This window comes from Oncorhynchus mykiss, chromosome 23 (assembly GCF_013265735.2).
Source record: "Oncorhynchus mykiss isolate Arlee chromosome 23, USDA_OmykA_1.1, whole genome shotgun sequence".
In the NCBI taxonomy this organism is placed as follows: Eukaryota; Metazoa; Chordata; class Actinopteri; order Salmoniformes; family Salmonidae; genus Oncorhynchus; species Oncorhynchus mykiss.
The window spans coordinates 655,622-671,581 of NC_048587.1; the positions used below are offsets into that span (position 1 = coordinate 655,622).

The 15,960-nt window shown below is 43.0% G+C and overlaps 1 protein-coding gene across 1 annotated transcript in view; it reads left to right on the forward strand.

Moving 5' to 3' along the window:
* Positions 1-15,960, forward strand: part of LOC110516746 (ryanodine receptor 2) — a 563,076-nt gene that overhangs the window by 378,012 nt on the left and 169,104 nt on the right. The window contains exons 39-45 of the mRNA XM_036960048.1: positions 994-1,194; positions 3,248-3,353; positions 4,049-4,195; positions 5,826-6,099; positions 10,672-10,786; positions 12,216-12,348; positions 13,566-13,669. Coding sequence (XP_036815943.1) covers positions 994-1,194; positions 3,248-3,353; positions 4,049-4,195; positions 5,826-6,099; positions 10,672-10,786; positions 12,216-12,348; positions 13,566-13,669 — 1,080 coding nt within the window. The remainder of the gene's footprint in view (positions 1-993; positions 1,195-3,247; positions 3,354-4,048; positions 4,196-5,825; positions 6,100-10,671; positions 10,787-12,215; positions 12,349-13,565; positions 13,670-15,960) is intronic.

The following is a 15,960-nucleotide window of genomic DNA, read 5'->3' on the forward strand; positions in this document are numbered from 1 at the left end:
ACTACCAATAGTCTGGGTAGCCATTTGATTAGCTGTTCAGGAGTCTTATGGCTTGGGGGTAAAAGCTGTTTTAGAAGCCTCTTGGACCTAGACTTGGCGCTCCGGTACCGCTTGCCGTGCGGAAGCAGAGAGAACAGTCTACGACTAGTGTGGCTGGAATCTTTAGGGCTTTCGTCTGTCACCGCCTGGTATAGAGGTCCTGGATGACAGGAAGCTTGGCCCCAGTGATGTACTGGGCCGTACGCATTACCCTCTGTAGTACTCTGCCCTGCCTGCCTGCAGAGTACTCGTTGTTAACCGGACTGTGTCTCTCTAGATGTGCTGCCTGCTGAGTACTCGTTGTTAACCGGACTGTGTCTCTCTAGATGTGCTGCCTGCTGAGTACTCGTTGTTAACCAGACTGTGTCTCTCTAGATGTGCTGCCTGCTGAGTACTCGTTGATAACCAGACTGTGTCTCTATAGATGTGCTGCCTGCCTGCAGAGTCCTCATTGTTAACAGGACTGTATCTCTCTAGATGTGCTGCCTGCCTGCAGAGTACTCGTTGTTAACAGGACTGTGTCTCTCTAGATGTGCTGCCTGCCTGCAGAGTACTCGTTGTTAACAGGACTGTGTCTCTCTAGATTTGCTGCCTGCCTGCAGAGTACTCGTTGTTAACAGGACTGTGTCTCTCTAGATGTGCTGCCTGCCTGCAGAGTACTCGTTGTTAACAGGACTGTATCTCTCTAGATGTGCTGCCTGCCTGCAGAGTGCTCGTTGTTAACAGGACTGTATCTCTCTAGATGTGCTGCCTGCCTGCTGAGTACTCGTTGATAACCAGACTGTGTCTCTATAGATGTGCTGCCTGCCTGCAGAGTCCTCATTGTTAACAGGACTGTATCTCTCTAGATGTGCTGCCTGCCTGCAGAGTACTCGTTGTTAACAGGACTGTGTCTCTCTAGATTTGCTGCCTGCCTGCAGAGTACTCGTTGTTAACAGGACTGTGTCTCTCTAGATGTGCCACCTGCTCCAGTACCTGTGTGACTGTCAGGTGCGCCACCGTATCGAGGCGGTGGTGGGCTTCAGCGATGACTTCGTGGCTCATCTCCAAGACAACCAGCGGTTCCGCTATAACGAGGTCATGCAGGCGCTCAACATGTCGGCTGCCCTGACTGCCAGGAAGACCAAAGAGTTCAGATCTCCTCCTCAGGAACAGGTAGATCAATCAGTCAGTCAGTCAATCAGTCAGTCAGTCAGTCAATCAGTCAATCAGTCAATCAGTCAGTCAGTCAATCAGTCAGTCAGTCAATCAGTCAGTCAATCAATCAGTCAGTCAGTCAGTCAATCAGTCAATCAGTCAGTCAGTCAATCAGCCAGTCAATCAGTCAGTCAGTCAGTCAGTCAATCAGCCAGTCAGTCAGTCAGTCAATCAGCCAGTCAGTCAGTCAGTCAGTCAATCAATCAGCCAGTCAGTCAATCAGTCAGTCAGCCAGTCAATCAATCAGTCAGTCAGTCAGTCAGCCAGTCAATCAATCAGTCAGTCAGTCAGCCAGTCAGCCAGTCAATCAATCAGTCAGTCAGTCAGTCAGTCAGTCAATCAGTCAGTCAGTCAATCAGCCAGTCAATCAGTCAGTCAGTCAGTCAGTCAGTCAATCAGCCAGTCAATCAGCCAGTCAGTCAATCAGTCAGTCAGCCAGTCAATCAATCAGTCAGTCAGTCAGTCAGTCAGTCAGCCAGTCAGTGAATATCTTTATACTATCTTACATCTTTATCTGGTTATCCAGATGTTTCGTCTGTAGGTCTACAGATGATCATACTATGAACAAACTATCTGTTGACAAGTACAGCCTGCTACGGTTATGGTTAGGATTAGAATTAGGATTAGGACTAGGGTTAAGGGGATAAGGGTTAGGATTAGGGTTAAGTTTAGGGTTTGAATAAGGGTTAGGGCAATGGTTAAGGGTTAGGGTTTGAATAAGGGTTAAGTTTAGGGTTTGGATAAGGTTTAGGGTAAGGATAAGGGTTAAGGTTAGGGTTAGGATAAGGTTAGGGTTAGGGTTTAGATAGGGTTAGGATAAGGGTTAATGTTTTGGTTTTGATAAAGTTAGGGTTAGGATAAGGGTTAAGGTTAGGGTTTGGATAAGGTTAGGGTTAGGGTTTAGATAGGGTTAGGATAAGGGTTAAGGTTATGGTTTTGATAAAGTTAGGGTTAGGATAAGGGTTAAGGTTATGGTTTTGATAAGGGGTAAGATTAGGGTTTTGATAAGGGTTAAGGTTAGGGTTAGGATAAGGGTTAAGGTTAGGGTTTGGATAAGGTTAGGGTTTGGTTAGGGTTAGGATAAGGGTTAATGTTTTGGTTTTGATAAAGTTAGGGTTAGGATAAGGGTTAAGGTTAGGGTTTTGATAAAGTTAGGGTTAGGATAAGGGTTAAGGTTAGGGTTAGGATAAGGTTTAGGGTTAGGGTTTAGATAGGGTTAGGTTAATGTTTTGGTTTTGATAAAGTTAGGGTTAGGATAAGGGTTAAGGTTAGGGTTTGGATAAGGTTAGGGTTAGGGTTTAGATAGGGTTAGGATAAGGGTTAATGTTTTGGTTTTGATAAAGTTAGGGTTAGGATAAGGGTTAAGGTTAGGGTTTGGATAAGGTTAGGGTTAGGGTTTAGATAGGGTTAGGATAAGGGTTAAGGTTAGGGTTAGGATAAGGGTTAAGGTTAAGGTTAGGATAGGGTTAGGGTTTGGTTAGGGCTAGGTTAGGGTTAGGGTTAGGATAAGGGTTAAGGTTAGGATAAGGGTTAAGGTTAGGGTTAGGATAGGGTTATGGTTTGGTTAAGGGTTAGGATAAGGGTTAAGGTTAGGGTTAGGATAGGGTTATGGTTTGGTTAAGGGTTAGGATAAGGGTTAAGGTTTGGATAAGGTTAGGGTTTGGATAAGGTTAGGGTTAGGATAGGGTTAGGGTTAGGATAGGGTTAGGATAAGGGTTAAGGTTAGGATAAGGGTTAAGGTTAGGGTTAGGATAGGGTTTGGTTAAGGGTTAGGGTTAGGATAAGGGTTAGGGTTAGGATAAGGGTTAAGGTTAGGGTTAGTAGTTAGTTGAATTGTTACTGATAGTCTGTAGAGTATCTACAGATGGACTTTCCAGATAAAACATTACCCAAGTATCTTCTGTTTTGTTAAATGAAGCTCTTTCACAAGTCTGTTAAATGAATACTTAACCAATCAGGGCCGTGAGTTTGTTGAGCAGGTTGGTACCGTTCAGTGATGTTCTCCTCTCAGATCAACATGCTGCTGAGCTTTAAGGACGAGAAGGTGGACTGTCCCTGTCCAGAACACATCAGAGAACAGCTTGTAGACTTCCATGAGGACCTGATGACACACTGTGGTATGTCTGTTTAACACTGTAGCACTGGGACACCTCCCATTTAGTTTCTTTACCATAACCAGGCCAGCCAAGAACAGCTCGGCTCGGCTCAGTTTGGGCTCAGTTGTGAGCTTCATTGAAGTCATTACCCAGGCCAGCCAAGAACAGCTTGGCTCGGTTTGGCTCAGTTGTGAGCTTCATTGAAGTCATTACCCAGGCCAGCCAAGAACAGCTTGGCTCGGTTTGGCTCAGTTGTGAGCTTCATTGAAGTCATTTCCCAGGCCAGCCAAGTACAGCTCGGCTCGGCTCAGTTGTAAAGCCTCATTGAAGTCATTACCCAGGCCAGCCAAGAACAGCTTGGCTCGGTTTGGCTCAGTTGTGAGCTTTATTGAAGGCATTACCCAGGCCAGCCAAGTACAGCTCGGCTCGGTTTGGCTCAGTTGTGAGCTTCATTGAAGTCATTATGGTGACCTTGAATTCATATCTTAACTGTATTAAACCCAGTAGTTAGTTGACCTTGAATTCATATCTTAACGGTATTAAACCCAGTAGTGAGTTGACCTTGAATTCATATCTTAACGGTATTAAACCCAGTAGTTAGGTGACCTTGAATTCATATCTTAACGTTATTAAACCCAGTAGTGAGTTGACCTTGAATTAATCTCTTAACGGTATTCAACCCAGAGTTAACACGCTACCTGTCCTTCTGTCGTCAGGCATAGAGATCGACGAGGACAAGCTGAACGAGGCAGACAGTGACTTCACCATCCGAGGAAGACTCATGTCTCTGGTGGAGAAGGTGGTCTACCTGAAGAAAAAGATGACTTTCATGCCGAAGAACAAGAAGAAAGATAAGAAACCCAGTAAGCCTTCTCTCTGTAGGACACAGTGTTTACAGACAGCCTTCTCTAGGTAGGACACAGTCTAGCATCAGGTATGAGTTGGTTAGACAGCACTAACAGATCTGTTACAGACAGCCTTCTCTCTGTAGGACACAGTCTAGCATCAGGTATGAGTTGATTAGACAGCACTAACAGATCTAGCATCAGGTATGAGTTGATTAGACAGCACTAACAGATCTAGCATCAGGTATGAGTTGATTAGACAGCACTAACAGATCTGGCATCAGGTATGAGTTGATTAGACAGCACTAACAGATCTAGCATCAGGTATGAGTTGATTAGACAGCACTAACAGATCTGAGATCAAGTATGAGTTGATTAGATAGCACTAACAGATCTAGCATCAGGTATGAGTTGATTAGACAGCACTAACAGATCTGACATCAGGTATGAGATTATTAGTCAGCACTAACAGATCTAGCATCAGGTAGGAGTTGGTAAGACAGCACTAACAGATCTGAGATCAAGTATGAGTTGATTAGACAGCACTAACAGATCTGGCATCAGGTATGAGTTGATTAGACAGCACTAACAGATCTGGCATCAGGTATGAGTTGATTAGACAGCACTAACAGATCTGGCATCAGGTATGAGTTGATTAGACAGCACTAACAGATCTGAGATCAAGTATGAGTTGATTAGACAGCACTAACAGATCTGGCATCAGGTATGAGTTGATTAGACAGCACTAACAGATCTAGCATCAGGTATGAGTTGATTAGACAGCACTAACAGATCTGAGATCAGGTATGAGTTGATTAGACAGCACTAACAGATCTAGCATCAGGTATGAGTTGATTAGACAGCACTAACAGATCTGAGATCAGGTATGAGTTGATTAGTCAGCACTAACAGATCTTGCATCAGGTATGAGTTGATTAGACAGCACTAACAGATCTGGCATCAGGTATGAGTTGATTAGTCAGCACTAACAGATCTAGCATCAGGAATGAGTTGATTAGACAGCACTAACAGATCTAGCATCAGGTAGGAGTTGGTAAGACAGCACTAACAGATCTGAGATCAAGTATGAGTTGATTAGACAGCACTAACAGATCTGGCATCAGGTATGAGTTGATTAGACAGCACTAACAGATCTGGCATCAGGTATGAGTTGATTAGACAGCACTAACAGATCTGGCATCAGGTATGAGTTGATTAGACAGCACTAACAGATCTGAGATCAAGTATGAGTTGATTAGACAGCACTAACAGATCTGGCATCAGGTTTGAGTTGATTAGACAGCACTAACAGATCTGGCATCAGGTATGAGTTGATTAGACAGCACTAACAGATCTGGCATCAGGTATGAGTTGGTAAGACAGCACTAACAGATCTAGCATCAGGTATGAGTTGATTAGACAGCACTAACAGATCTGGCATCAGGTATGAGTTGATTAGACAGCTGGTCCTTTTCTGGGTCTGTCTGTCTGTCTCTGTTTGTCTGTCTCTCTCTCTCTCTCTGTGTGTGTGTCTCTGTGTGTCTGTCTCTGTCTCTGTCTCTGTCTGAATAGAGAGAGTAGACCATTTGTCCTTGTCCCAGTGCTTTGCTGTGTGTCTGACCGCGGTGCGTTGCCTCCGGTCCTTCAGGCACGTTGCAGCAGCTGATCAGTGAGACCATGGTACGCTGGGCCCAGGAGAGCATCATGGAGGACCCAGAGCTGATCAGAGCCATGTTTGTCCTACTCCACCGTCAGTACGACGGCATCGGGGGCCAGGTCCGGGCCCTGCCCAAGGCCTACACCATCAACTCAGTCTCCGTGGAGGACACCATCAAACTGCTGGCGTCGCTGGGACAGATCAGATCGCTGTTGTCTGTACGCATGGGGCGTGAGGAGGAGAAACTGATGATCAGAGGGCTGGGGTAAGGGCTCTACACTACATACTACACACTACACACTACATACTAGATACTACATACTACATACTACACACTACATACTAACCCTTCAGCATGGGGCGTGAGGAGGAGAAACTGATGATCAGAGGGCTGGGGTAAGGGCTCTACACTACATACTACACACTACATACTAACCCTTCATCATGGGGCGTGAGGAGGAGAAACTGATGATCAGAGGGCTGGGGTAAGGGCTCTACACTACATACTACACACTACATACTAACCCTTCATCATGGGGCGTGAGGAGGAGAAACTGATGATCAGAGGGCTGGGGTAAGGGCTCTACACTACACACTACACACTACATACTACTACTACATACTACACACTACACACTACATACTACATACTACATACTACATACTAACCCTTCAGCATGGGGCGTGGGCAGGACAAACTGATGATCAGAGGGCTGGGGTAAGGGCTCTACACTACACACTACATACTACATACTACCACTACATACTACACACTACATACTACACACTACATACTACACACTACACACTACATACTACATACTACTACTACACACTACATACTACATACTAACCCTTCAGCATGGGGCGTGAGGAGGAGAAACTGATGATCAGAGGGCTGGGGTAAGGGCTCTACACTACATACTACACACTACATACTAGATACTACATACTACACACTACATACTACATACTACACACTACATACTAGATACTACATACTACACACTACACACTACATATTACATACTACACACTAGATACTACACACTACACACTACATACTACACACTACACACTACACACTACATACTACATACTAACCCTTCAGCATGGGGCGTGGGGAGGAGAAACTGATGATCAGAGGGCTGGGGTAAGGGCTCTACACTACATACTACACACTACATACTACTACTACATACTACATACTACACACTACATACTACACACTACATACTAACCCTTCAGCATGGGGCGTGAGGAGGAGAAACTGATGATCAGAGGGCTGGGGTAAGGGCTCTACACTACATACTACACACTACATACTACTACTACATACTACATACTACACACTACACACTACACACTACATACTAGATACTACATACTACACACTACACACTACATACTACTACTACATACTACACACTACACACTACACACTACATACTACTACTACACACTACACACTACATACTACACACTACACACTACATACTAGATACTACACACTACACACTACACACTACATACTACACACTAGATACTACACACTACACACTACACACTACATACTACTACTACACACTACACACTACATACTACACACTACACACTACACACTACATACTACTACTACACACTACACACTACATACTACACACTACACACTACACACTACATACTAGATACTACATACTACATACTACACACTACACACTACATACTACACACTACATACTACACACTACATACTACTACTACATACTACACACTACATACTAGATACTACATACTACTACTACACACTACACACTACATACTACACACTACATACTACTACTACATACTACACACTACACACTACACACTAGATACTACATACTACTACTACATACTACACACTACACACTACATACTAGATACTACATACTACACACTACACACTACATACTACACACTACATACTACACACTACATACTACATACTACACACTACATACTACTACTACATACTACATACTACACACTACACACTACATACTACACACTACATACTACACACTACATACTACTACTACATACTACACACTACACACTACATACTACTACTACACACTACACACTACATACTAAACACTACACACTACACACTACATACTAGATAATACATACTACACACTACACACTACATACTACACACTACATACTACACACTACATACTACTACTACATACTACACACTACACACTACATATTAGATACTATATACTACTACTACATACTACACACTACACACTACACACTACATACTACACACTACATACTACACACTACATACTACTACTACATACTACACACTACACACTACACACTACACACTACATACTACATACTACACACTACACACTACACACTACATACTACTACTACATACTACACACTACACACTACATACTAGATACTACATACTACTACTACATACTACACACTACACACTACATACTAGATACTACATACTACACACTACATACTACACACTACATACTACATACTACACACTACATACTACTACTACATACTACATACTACACACTACACACTACATACTACACACTACATACTACACACTACATACTACTACTACATACTACACACTACACACTACACACTACACACTACACACTACACACTACATACTACTACTACATACTACACACTACACACTACATACTAGATACTACATACTACTACTACATACTACACACTACACACTACATACTAGATACTACATACTACACACTACACACTACACACTACATACTACACACTACATACTACATACTACACACTACATACTACTACTACATACTACATACTACACACTACACACTACATACTAAACACTACACACTACACACTACATACTAGATACTACATACTACACACTACACACTACATACTACACACTACATACTACACACTACATACTACTACTACATACTACACACTACACACTACATACTAGATACTACATACTACTACTACATACTACACACTACACACTACACACTACATACTACACACTACATACTACACACTACATACTACTACTACATACTACACACTACACACTACACACTACACACTACACACTACATACTACATACTACACACTACACACTACACACTACATACTACTACTACATACTACACACTACACACTACACACTACATACTAACCCTTCATCATGGGGCGTGAGGAGGAGAAACTGATGATCAGAGGGCTGGGGTAAGGGCTCTACACTACATACTACACACTACATACTAGATACTACATACTACACACTACATACTACATACTACACACTACATACTAGATACTACATACTACACACTACACACTACATATTACATACTACACACTAGATACTACACACTACACACTACATACTACACACTACACACTACATACTACACACTACATACTACACACTACATACTACACACTACATACTACACACTACATACTACATACTACACACTACACACTACACACTACATACTACACACTACATACTACACACTACATACTACACACTACATACTACATACTACACACTACATACTACACACTACATACTACTACTACATACTACACACTACACACTACACACTACATACTAACCCTTCATCATGGGGCGTGAGGAGGAGAAACTGATGATCAGAGGGCTGGGGTAAGGGCTCTACACTACATACTACACACTACATACTAGATACTACATACTACACACGACATACTACATACTACACACTACATACTAGATACTACATACTACACACTACACACTACATATTACATACTACACACTAGATACTACACACTACACACTACATACTACACACTACACACTACATACTACACACTACATACTACACACTACACACTACATACTACATACTACACACTACATACTACATACTACACACTACACACTAGATACTACACACTACACACTACATACTACACACTACATACTACACACTACACACTACATACTACATACTACACACTAGATACTACATACTACATACTACACACTACACACTACATACTACACACTACACACTACATACTACACACTACACACTACATACTACACACTACATACTAACTGGGGTAAGGGCTCTACACTACATACTACACACTACATACTAACTGGGGTAAGGGCTCTACACTACACACTACTTGTTTACCTGCCTGTCTCTTGGTCTGGTCTCTCTACAGAGACACAACAAGGTGTTCTATCAGCATCCTAACCTGATGAGAGCTCTGCTTGTTTACCTGCCTGTCTCTTGGTCTGGTCTCTCTACAGAGACATCATGAACAACAAGGTGTTCTATCAGCATCCTAACCTGATGAGAGCTCTGCTTGTTTACCTGCCTGTCTCTTGGTCTGGACTCTCTACAGAGACACAACAAGGTGTTCTATCAGCATCCTAACCTGATGAGAGCTCTGCTTGTTTACCTGCCTGTCTCTTGGTCTGGACTCTCTACAGAGACACAACAAGGTGTTCTATCAGCATCCTAACCTGATGAGAGCTCTGCTTGTTTACCTGCCTGTCTCTTGGTCTGGTCTCTCTACAGAGACATCATGAACAACAAGGTGTTCTATCAGCATCCTAACCTGATGAGAGCTCTGCTTGTTTACCTGCCTGTCTCTTGGTCTGGTCTCTCTACAGAGACATCATGAACAACAAGGTGTTCTATCAGCATCCTAACCTGATGAGAGCTCTGCTTGTTTACCTGCCTGTCTCTTGGTCTGGTCTCTCTACAGAGACATCATGAACAACAAGGTGTTCTATCAGCATCCTAACCTGATGAGAGCTCTGGGAATGCATGAGACTGTCATGGAGGTGATGGTTAACGTGCTGAGTGGAGGGGAATCCAAGGTAACTGCTCATAAGGGTGTGTGTGTGTGTGTGTGTGTGTGTGTGTGTGTGTGTGTGTGTGTGTGTGTGTGTGGTTGTGTGTGGTTGTGTGTGTGTGTGTGTGTGTGTGTGTGTGTGTGTGTGTGTGTGTGTGTGTGTGTGTGTGTGTGTGTGTGCTGTTTGAAGGAGGGTTTATTTTGTTCTAATTAAATTTGTTCCATCTGTGTATTTTTAATCAGTTTTGATCAGTTTTTATCTAGCATCAGGTTCAACCAGTCCCTATAACCCTTCACCATGTAAAAGGCCAAACTGATCCCAGATCAGCACTCTGAGCTGCGTTGGGCATCAGGTTCAACCAGTCCCTATAACCCTTCACCATGTAAAAGGCCAAACTGATCCCAGATCAGCACTCTGAGCTGCGTTGGGCATCAGGTTCAACCAGTCCCTATAACCCTTCACCATGTAAAAGGCCAAACTGATCCCAGATCAGCACTCTGAGCTGCGTTGGGCATCAGGTTCAACCAGTCCCTATAACCCTTCACCATGTAAATGGCAAAACTGTTCCCAGATCAGCACTCTGAGCTGCGTTGGGCCCAGATGTCATGTCATTAGTGATTGATAGATCATTGATGTAATTGTTGATTGATAATTCATTGATATCATTAGTGATTGATAGATCATTGATGTAATTGTTGATTGATAATTCATTGATATCATTAGTGATTGATAGATCATTGATGTCATGTCATTGTTGATTGATAATTAATTGATATCATTAGTGATTGATATGTCATGAGTGATTGATATGTCATGAGTGATTGATAGTTTATTGATGTCATGTCATTGTTCAAATCAAATTGTATTGGTCACATACACATGGTTAGCAGATGTTAATGCGAGTGTAGCGAAATGCTTGTGCTTCTAGTTCCGACAATGCAGTAATAACCAACAAGTAATCTAGCTAACAATTCCAAAACTACTACCTTATAGACACAAGTGTAAGGGGATAAAGAATATGTACATAAAGATATATGAATGAGTGATGGTACAGAGCGGCATAGGCAAGATACAGTAGATGGTATTGAGTGCAGTATATACATATGAGATGAGTATGTAAACAAAGTGGCATAGTTAAAGTGGCTAGTGATACATGTATTACATAAAGATTCAGTAGATGCATCTATTTTTTCATTATTTATTTGTTCATTGATTATTCATTGATGTCACGTCGTTGTAATTCTGCTAACATTTCTAATGTCACTTCCTGTCCCGTTCACTGTGTAACATTTCTAATGTCACTTCCTGTCCCGTTCACTGTGTAACACTTCTAATGTCACTTCCTGTCCCGTTCACTGTGTAACACTTCTAACGTCACTTCCTGTCCCGTTCACTGTGTAACATTGGAAAGCAAAGTAAACTAAGTAAAACAGCTTTGGCTTGTCTGTTCCAGGAAATCACCTTCCCTAAGATGGTGGCCAACTGCTGTCGTTTCCTGTGTTACTTCTGTCGCATCAGTAGACAGAACCAGAAAGCCATGTTCGACCACCTCAGCTACCTGCTGGAGAACAGCAGCGTCGGGCTTGGTGAGTGTCTAAAATGGCTCCCTATTCACTACGTCGTGCTCTACTGCTGACCAGAGACGAAAGGATTTACAGTGAAAGTAGGGCACTTTCTAGGGAGAGGCTTGATATGCTGGATGCAGCCATTGTCTTTCCATTTGTATCTGATGAGATCTGGGGTGCTTTGGTATGCTCCATAGGTTTTAACTGACGCTTTAGCTTGCTGGAGATAATGGTGTGTGTGTGTGTGTGTCTCTCTCTCCCTCTCTGTGTGTGTTGCCCTCCTTCTCTCTCTGTGTTTTGCCCTCCCTCCCTCTCTGTGTGTCTCTCTCTCCCTCTCTGTGTGTGTGTCTCTCTCTCTCTGTGTGTGTCTCTCTCTCCCTCTGTGTCTCTCTCTCCCTCTCTGTGTGTGTCTCTCTCTCCCTCTCTGTGTGTATCTCTCTCTCTCTCTCTCTCTCTCTCTGTGTGTCTCTCTCTCCCTCTCTGTGTGTGTCTCTCTCTCCCTCTCTGTGTGTGTCTCTCTCTCTGTGTGTGTCTCTCTCCCTCTCTGTGTGTGGCTCTCTCTCTCTCTGTCTGTCTCTCTCTCTCTCTCCCTCTCTGTGTGTGGCTCTCTCTCCCTCTCTGTGTGTGTCTCTCTCTCCCTCTCTCTCTGTGTGTGTCTCTCTCTCCCTCTCTGTCTGTGTCTCTCTCTCCCTCTCTCTGTGTGTCTCTCTCTCCCTCTCTGTGTGTGTCTCTCTCTCCCTCTCTGTCTGTCTCTCTCTCCCTCTCTGTCTGTCTCTCTCTCCCTCTCTGTCTGTCTCTCTCTCCCTCTCTGTGTGTGTCTCTCTCCCTCTCTGTCTGTCTCTCTCTCCCTCTCTGTGTGTGTCTCTCTCTCCCTCTCTGTGTGTGTCTCTCTCTCCCTCTCTGTGTGTGTCTCTCTCTCCCTCTCTGTGTGTGTATCTCTCTCCCTCTCTGTGTGTGTCTCTCTCTCCCTCTCTGTGTGTGTTGCCCTCCTTGTCTCTCTGTGTGTGTTGCCCTCCCTCTCTCTGTGTGTGTTGCCCTCCTTATCTCTGTGTGTGTGTTGCCCTCCCTCTCTCTGTGTGTGTTGCCCTCCCTCCCTCTGTGTGTGTTGTCCTCCTTCTCTCTCTGTGTGTGTTGCCCTCCTTCTCTCTCTGTGTGTGTTGCCCTCCTTCTCTCTCTGTGTGTGTTGCCCTCCCTCCCTCCCTCTGTGTGTGTTGCCCTCCTTCTCTCTGTGTCCCCAGCGTCTCCCTCCATGCGAGGCTCTACTCCACTAGATGTGGCCGCTGCCTCTGTGATGGACAACAACGAACTGGCTCTGGCCCTGAGGGAACCAGACCTGGAGAAAGTAAGACAAGGCCCAACTCTACCAGCAAACAAACTTGTTCAGCCCACCCTGTACCCAACGTATAGGTACAGTATAGAGGAGGTACAGCATAGAGGTACAGTATAGAGGTACAGTATAGAGGTACAGTATAGAGGAGGTACAGTATAGAGGTACAGTATAGAGGTACAGTATAGAGGATATACAGTATAGAGGTACAGTATAGAGATACAGTATAGAGGAGGTACAGTATAGAGGAGGTACAGTATAGAGGATATACAGTATAGAGGAGGTACAGTATAGAGATACAGTATAGAGGAGGTACAGTATAGAGGAGATACACTATAGAGGTACAGTATAGAGGAAGTACAGTATAGAGGTACAGTATAGAGGAGGTACAGTATAGAGATACAGTATACAGGAGTTACAGTATAGAGGAGGTACAGTATAGAGGAGGTACAGTATAGAGGAGGTACAGTATAGAGGTACAGTATAGAGGATATACAGTATAGAGATACAGTATAGAGGAGGTACAGTATAGAGGAGGTACAGTATAGAGATACAGTATAGAGGAGGTACAGTATAGAGGAGGTACAGTATAGAGGAGGTACAGTATAGAGGTACAGTATAGAGGAGGTACAGTATAGAGGTACAGTATAGAGGAGGTACAGTATAGAGATACAGTATAGAGGAGGTACAGTATAGCGGAGGTACAGTATAGAGAAGGTACAGTATAGAGGAGGTACAGTATAGAGGAGGTACAGTATAGAGGAGGTACAGTATAGAGGAGATACAGTATAGAGGTACAGTATAGAGGATATACAGTATAGAGATACAGTATAGAGGAGGTACAGTATAGAGGAGGTACAGTATAGAGGAGGTACAGTATAGAGGATATACAGTATAGAGATACAGTATAGAGGAGGTACAGTGCAGAGGAGGTACAGTATAGAGGAGGTACAGTATAGAGGAGGTACAGTACATAGGAGGTACAGTATAGAGGAGGTACAGTATAGAGGTACAGTATAGAGGAGATACAGTATAGAGGTACAGTATAGAGGAGATACAGTATAGAGGTACAGTATAGAGGTACAGTATAGAGATACAGTATAGAGGAGGTACAGTATAGAGGTACAGTATAGAGGTACAGTATAGAGGTACTGTATAGAGGAGATACAGTATAGAGGAGGTACAGTATAGAGGTACAGTATAGAGGTACAGTATAGAGGTACAGTATAGAGATACAGTATAGAGGAGGTACAGTATAGAGGTACAGTATAGAGGTACTGTATAGAGGAGATACAGTATAGAGGAGGTACAGTATAGAGGTACAGTATAGAGATACAGTATAGAGGAGGTACAGTATAGAGATACAGTATAGAGGAGGTACAGTATAAAGGAGATACAGTATAGAGGTACAGTATAGAGATACAGTATAGAGGAGGTACAGTATAGAGGAGATACAGTATAGAGGTACAGTATAGAGGAGGTACAGTATAGAGGTACAGTATAGAGATACAGTATAGAGGAGGTACAGTATAGAGATACAGTATAGAGGAGGTACAGTATAGAGAAGATACAGTATAGAGGTACAGTATAGAGGAGATACAGTATAGAGGTACAGTATAGAGGAGATACAGTATAGAGGTACAGTATAGAGGTACAGTATAGAGATACAGTATAGAGGAGGTACAGTATAGAGGTACAGTATAGAGGTACAGTATAGAGGTACTGTATAGAGGAGATACAGTATAGAGGAGGTACAGTATAGAGGTACAGTATAGAGGTACAGTATAGAGGAGATACAGTATAGAGGTACAGTATAGAGGTACAGTATAGAGATACAGTATAGAGGAGGTACAGTATAGAGGTACAGTATAGAGGTACAGTATAGAGGTACTGTATAGAGGAGATACAGTATAGAGGAGGTACAGTATAGAGGTACAGTATAGAGGTACAGTATAGAGGTACAGTATAGAGATACAGTATAGAGGAGGTACAGTATAGAGGTACAGTATAGAGGTACTGTATAGAGGAGATACAGTATAGAGGAGGTACAGTATAGAGGTACAGTATAGAGATACAGTATAGAGGTACTGTACCATTGGTACAGTGTTCCCTGGATATAGTCTATACCTCATACCATTGGTACAGTGTTCCCTGGATATAGTCTATACCTCATACCATTGGTACAGTGTTCCCTGGTTATAGTCTATACCTCATACCATTGGTACAGTGTGCCCAAACAGTTTGATGTAAGAAAAACGGTACTAAACTAGGTTTGAGATGATAAATGAAGCTGAACGTCTGGAGTT